The sequence below is a fragment of the Olea europaea genome, unplaced genomic scaffold, assembly GCF_002742605.1.
Source record: "Olea europaea var. sylvestris unplaced genomic scaffold, O_europaea_v1 scaffold2116, whole genome shotgun sequence".
In the NCBI taxonomy this organism is placed as follows: Eukaryota; Viridiplantae; Streptophyta; class Magnoliopsida; order Lamiales; family Oleaceae; genus Olea; species Olea europaea.
This window is the reverse complement of record NW_019239112.1, coordinates 46,542-52,017: the sequence shown is the minus strand read 5'-3', so window position 1 is coordinate 52,017 and position 5,476 is coordinate 46,542. Positions and strand designations below refer to the sequence as shown.

General features: G+C 35.6%; 1 protein-coding gene across 1 annotated transcript in view; it reads left to right on the top strand.

The window, feature by feature from the left end:
- Positions 1–3,081, top strand: part of LOC111380265 (probable LRR receptor-like serine/threonine-protein kinase At3g47570) — a 19,793-nt gene extending 16,712 nt beyond the window's left edge. The window contains exons 3-5 of the mRNA XM_023003779.1: positions 634–1,317; positions 1,425–2,204; positions 2,423–3,081. Of these exons, the coding sequence (XP_022859547.1) occupies positions 634–1,317; positions 1,425–2,204; positions 2,423–2,865 (1,907 nt within the window). The 3' untranslated portion in view covers positions 2,866–3,081. The remainder of the gene's footprint in view (positions 1–633; positions 1,318–1,424; positions 2,205–2,422) is intronic.
- The last annotated feature ends 2,395 nt before the right edge of the window (positions 3,082–5,476 follow it).

Sequence of the window (5,476 nt, the reverse complement as noted above, 5' to 3'; positions counted from 1 at the left end):
TCGTGGGGGGTCGGGGGCAACGCCCCCGAAAGAGAATTTTGATTTCTCTGCATGTATTGAAGGGTATATTTGGCATTTCGAAAACCAATATCGGATGAATGAGAAATTACGAAAAAGGCCTCAACCATTAGTGAATAGACACCTTTTCATAAGGGTGCATTGTTTGGAAATGGTGCATGGTTTGGCCTCAACCATTTCGTCCACACCCCTTCATGGTCTATAAATAGGACCCTCTGGGTGTCCTATTCCTCACAGTTTGATATGCAAAAACGTCTCTCATCCTCTCTTCTATCCAAAATCAAAATCATTTCATTTATTTTGATTATCTTTCATTTCATCTGTGGAGTACATAAGCTTACATTTGGTTCGTTGTACTTGTGTTTTGAAGTGCTACAAACACAAGTGTAGCCGTTGTATCTTGGGAGTCGATTGTCGAAATCCGTAGGCACCGTTGCGGGGCAAATTCGACTTAAGGACAAAGAGTCCAACTCTTGCCTCGGCTTTGTCACCATCATTATACTTATTTCGACGTCACTATTCACAAAATTCTTCCAACAGATAATAAACTTGGAACTGGTAAAAAAGGCTATTTAGACTTCCTTAATTTCTTAACTAATTGTACGAATCTTGAAGATTTGGGATTGGCCAAAAATTTCTTCGGTGGAGAATTACCAGATTCGGTAGCCAACCTTTCGACTAAACTCAACATACTTACATTGGGGAGCAATTTAATGCATGGAAATCTTCCTGTTGGTATAGGAAATCTTGTTAATTTGACCCTATTAGACCTGGAAAAAAATTTCTACACAGGAAGCATCCCTGACGACATTGGAAAGCTTCAAAACTTAGTGGAATTGCATTTCAATGGTCATGAACTCTCTGGCATGATTCCAGCTTCTCTTGGTAACTTGACATCGTTAACTAGACTTCGCTTGGAGAGCAATAAACTCCAAGGAAACATACCTTCAGAAATAGGTAATTGCAGAGGTTTAATTGAGCTAAACCTTTCTGATAATAATCTTACTGGAATTATACCAAAGGAGGTCATGAGTCTCTCTTCTCTTTCAATTGTTTTAAACATGGCGAAAAATGCATTGTTTGGTCCATTACCAGTCGAAGTGGGCAGGCTCATAAATCTGAAGGAACTGGATGTTTCAGAAAACAAATTGTCAGGCAATATACCCAGGAGCCTTAGCAGTTGCCTAAGTTTGGAGCGTTTGGATATGGGCAGTAATCTTCTTCAAGGACAAATTCCTGAAACTTTGGAACCATTACGAGGCTTAGAGGAGATAGATTTATCGCATAATAACTTGTCCGGCAAAATTCCAAGATTCTTCGTGAAGTATTCAACTCTTAGAAAACTAGAAATTCTATCATTGGAAATGATACACTATGTGGTGGAGCTCCAAACTTTCATCTGCCAGCATGCTCGAAATCCAAGACTTACTCTTCAAGAAACCAAGTTGTGAGAGTAATAATCCCCGTCACTGTTTCTGCAATCTTCATTCTGTTTATATGTTGTTTTTCTGTTTGGTATGTATCGAGGAAGTCGAAAAAGCAGAAACTCGAGGCTTTCTTTTCGCAAAATTTTCGATTATACAATTCATACCAAAAAATATTTCAGTTGACTGATGGATTTTCTGAGGACAACTTAATTGGTTCTGGTAGTTTTGGTTCCGTATACAAAGGAGTCCTCAATGAGAATGGAGTGAGCGGTGCAATAGTAGCGGTGAAAGTATTGAATCTTGAACAGAAAAGAGCCACCAAAAGTTTCATGGCTGAATGTGGAGTTCTCAAAAGCACAAGGCATCGAAATCTCCTCAAGATTATAAGTGCTTGTTCAAGCGTCAATCGTCAAGGTAATGAATTCAAATGTCTAGTTTACGAGTTCATGATCAATGGAAACCTAGAAGAGTGGCTGCATTCAACACATCGTGCAGCATACCAGAGGAGGAGTTTGGGCATCTGTGAAAGATTGACGATAGCCATAGATGTTGCTTCTGCTCTAGATTATCTGCACACTTATTACCACACTCCAATAGTTCATTGCGATCTAAAGCCAAGCAACATACTTCTAGACGAAGATTTGACTGCTCACGTTGGAGACTTTGGATTGGCAAAGTTTCTCCTCAAAGGTTCAGAAAATCCGAAACGTTGTACCATGTCATCTGAGTTAAAGGGTTCGATTGGTTACATTCCTCTAGGTAAGTTCACTGTCCACAATTTAATCACTACCTGAAAAACTTACATTCGCAGTATTGCACAACACTGAATATTACAATGGACAGAATTTGAACTTTTTCTCTTTGTTAAGACTGCCTATACTGTACAGCCCATCTCACCAAACAAACCAGTAAATTTCATACCTTATCTTCCTAACACATGTAAAGAAGTGACACTTGGAAATTGATTTTACTTGCAGAGTACGGTTCAGGCTGTGAGGTTTCCAGCCTTGGAGATGTTTACAGTTTTGGAATAGTTTTACTGGAGTTATTTGTAGGCAAAAGACCAACTGATGATATATTCAAAGATGATATGACCATACACGAATATGTCGCCAGAGCTTTGCCTCAACATATTATGGAAATTGTCGATCCATCGTTGCTATTAGCCGGAGAAAATGACAAGACGTACGAGGTAGAAACCGCTGGAAGAGAAGAAATTGAGATTTTATGCAAAGATGGCTTCCAACTTTTATATAGAGGTCCACTTTTAGAACTACTGATTTCAGTATTGGAAATTGGACTTTCTTGTTCAAATTCATCGCCAAAGGACCGGTTGCCAATGAATACTGTTATGAATAAACTTAACTCAATCAAATACTCATTTTTTAAGATCAAGAACAGAAGACCAAGAAGAAGATGAGTTTATTAGGGAAAATATTTGCTCATTGATTATTGTCAGAGTACAATGACCCGAATTTTGTTTGGCCCTACCCAAAAAGCTCATGGTGCAACATGGTAAAACCAAAATTATAAGAATTTTGAGGGTCTGTGGTGGTAACGGAGGGATTGAGCCAATAGAGGCGGGGCCCCCACGGTATGGCCGTGTTTTATTATTCTGGGTATGTGTGTGTGTGTGTGTGTGTGTAGGCACAATGCATATTAGGGTTTCGTTGTATAATTTTGGTATAACCATCAAAACACCAACTATTGTACTCATATTTGATATAGTGGATTTCTTTTTCTCTGTCCATAATTTTTTTCGTCTTGAATTCTCATGTAAATTTGTGTATTCTTGTTGTCATTTTTAAATTTGGTTATATTGGCTTTTGTGTAACATTAATGTGCTACAAAGTTGAATTTTGGCTGGAATGAAGTTGTTGTCGACTAGTCAATAGTTGATTCAGGATTGAGAAGTCACGAGATAAATGAGAGCAATCACCACAAGAATGAGGACACGACACATTTAGGTCATATCAATATGGTTGATGCTGAAGTTAAGCAAAGTAAAACAAAATGAAGCAAGCAAAAATAAGTCATAGCATAGATTTATTATTGGAAGATATGAGTTGAAATTGCACTTAAGGATGTGTATTTCACATATCTAGCAAGGCCAGAAGTGCAGATATTTTCAGGTCTTTTGTTACACGTTGTAAGTGTCCAAACTGCAGCTCTAGTTGGGCAGAGTGAAACTGGGAAGTCCACAGTTTTTAGCTTCTTGGAGAGATTTTATGATCCTGATGCTGGAGAAGTACTTATAGATGGATTTACTTTGAAGATGTTGAAACTAAAATGGATCGGAGGAAAAATGGGAATAGTAAGTCAAGAACCAATCTTATTTGCAACTACTTTGAAGGAAAACATATTGTTTGGCAAAGAGATGATTCTGATGAAGAGATTAGAACAGCAATAGAACTTGTTAATGCTACCAAATTCATTGACAACTTCCCGCAGGTAACAAATCTTTACTGTTTTCTCAATTGAATAGGAAAGGCATAGATTTATTATTATTATTATTATTATTATTATTATTATTATTATTATTATTATTATTATTATTATTATTATTATTATTATTATTTATTATTATTTTTTTTTTGTGTGTGTGTGGTCTTGTTCTAATTATAATTGAAATAGTTTCAAACAAGTAGTCATTACAAAAGTTGACTCAATTGTCGTTAAGAATTAGAAATTTTAATTTTATTTTACCTAGAGCAACCAGTTAGCGGAAAGAAACAACGATACAATTTTTTTTTTAGAGGTTCGCTATAATGTTGAAACTACTTTCTTTTTCATCTACAAAAATTCACTATAGCAAAAAGAATTTTACGAGAAAAAATCACACACCTATTTTTTTTAACCCCTCTCTCTCTCTCTTAATAGTAATACAAAAGTCTAATGATGACTTCCTATTTATAAGACAAGTTATGGCAAAATCGAAATTTACAAGAACAGAAATTCCTAAGCTCTTCATAATAAAATTTTGATTCGAGGGGCTTTATTCTACTCCGTGCAGCCCTTGTAGACAGGGCTTCCTGCCTTCTTCGAACCCAACGATAGCCTCACCATATTGACTTTGTAGAGTGATAATAACTGTGCTCAACAACTTAACAATCACACCTTATTAATTTGATTTCATTCGATTTCCATCTTTAATACATTTGATTCTTATATTTATTAGCAAAAACTCCTCATTCTTTCATTGAAACCTTATTGAAATTAGTCTAGCAACCTTATAATTTTAGTCAAAATTGGGGTTAGTGCTATGCCCAAACCACATGGACATTTAGCGCAACCATTATTTGAAAACTCTTTTTTCTACGTACTTATTTTCAATCACACATTCACTTAATAAAATGTTCTGTACATAATATAAAATTTATTCCTACTTCTTAACAACACATTCTACTAAAAATCACTATTCAAGACAATGTGTTTTTTAAATAATAATTGTCAAACAGAGCTTACTCATGACTGGTCTATTCGTTTGACGTGCTTAAAGAATATTAATCACCATATGGTCTATGATGGTGCTTGATAGTCTTTAATAGTTCAGTGGTAGAAATTTTTTTAGCTTACTTAGTGGAACCATAGATTTATACACATGAAAGTCAATAATTTGATGCTAAATACATTGACTACATGATTGATTATGAAAGCCTTCTATGCAGGCCAAATATAAAAGAAGTTGATAGAATTATGTAAAAACGACAAACTGCGAACATCGTGATGGCACCTCCAACCGATCTCATTTCACCAAAATTCATCCAATTGCATCAAACTTTTGGCAAAAGTCTCCTCCAACCCATTGCACCATTTAGTGTAAATGGTGCAAATGAATAATGCAACACCAAATATGATACAACACTATTCATTTGCATTATTTTGCACCAAAATGATTAAATACGTTTTTGCCATTCTCTTCCCCTTTGCACAAAATTTTGTTAAGGATATTTGTGTCCATTTTTGTTATTCATTTTCGTTATACAATAAATTGTTGTTGTTGTTGTTGTTGTTGACGTCAAAAAATGATC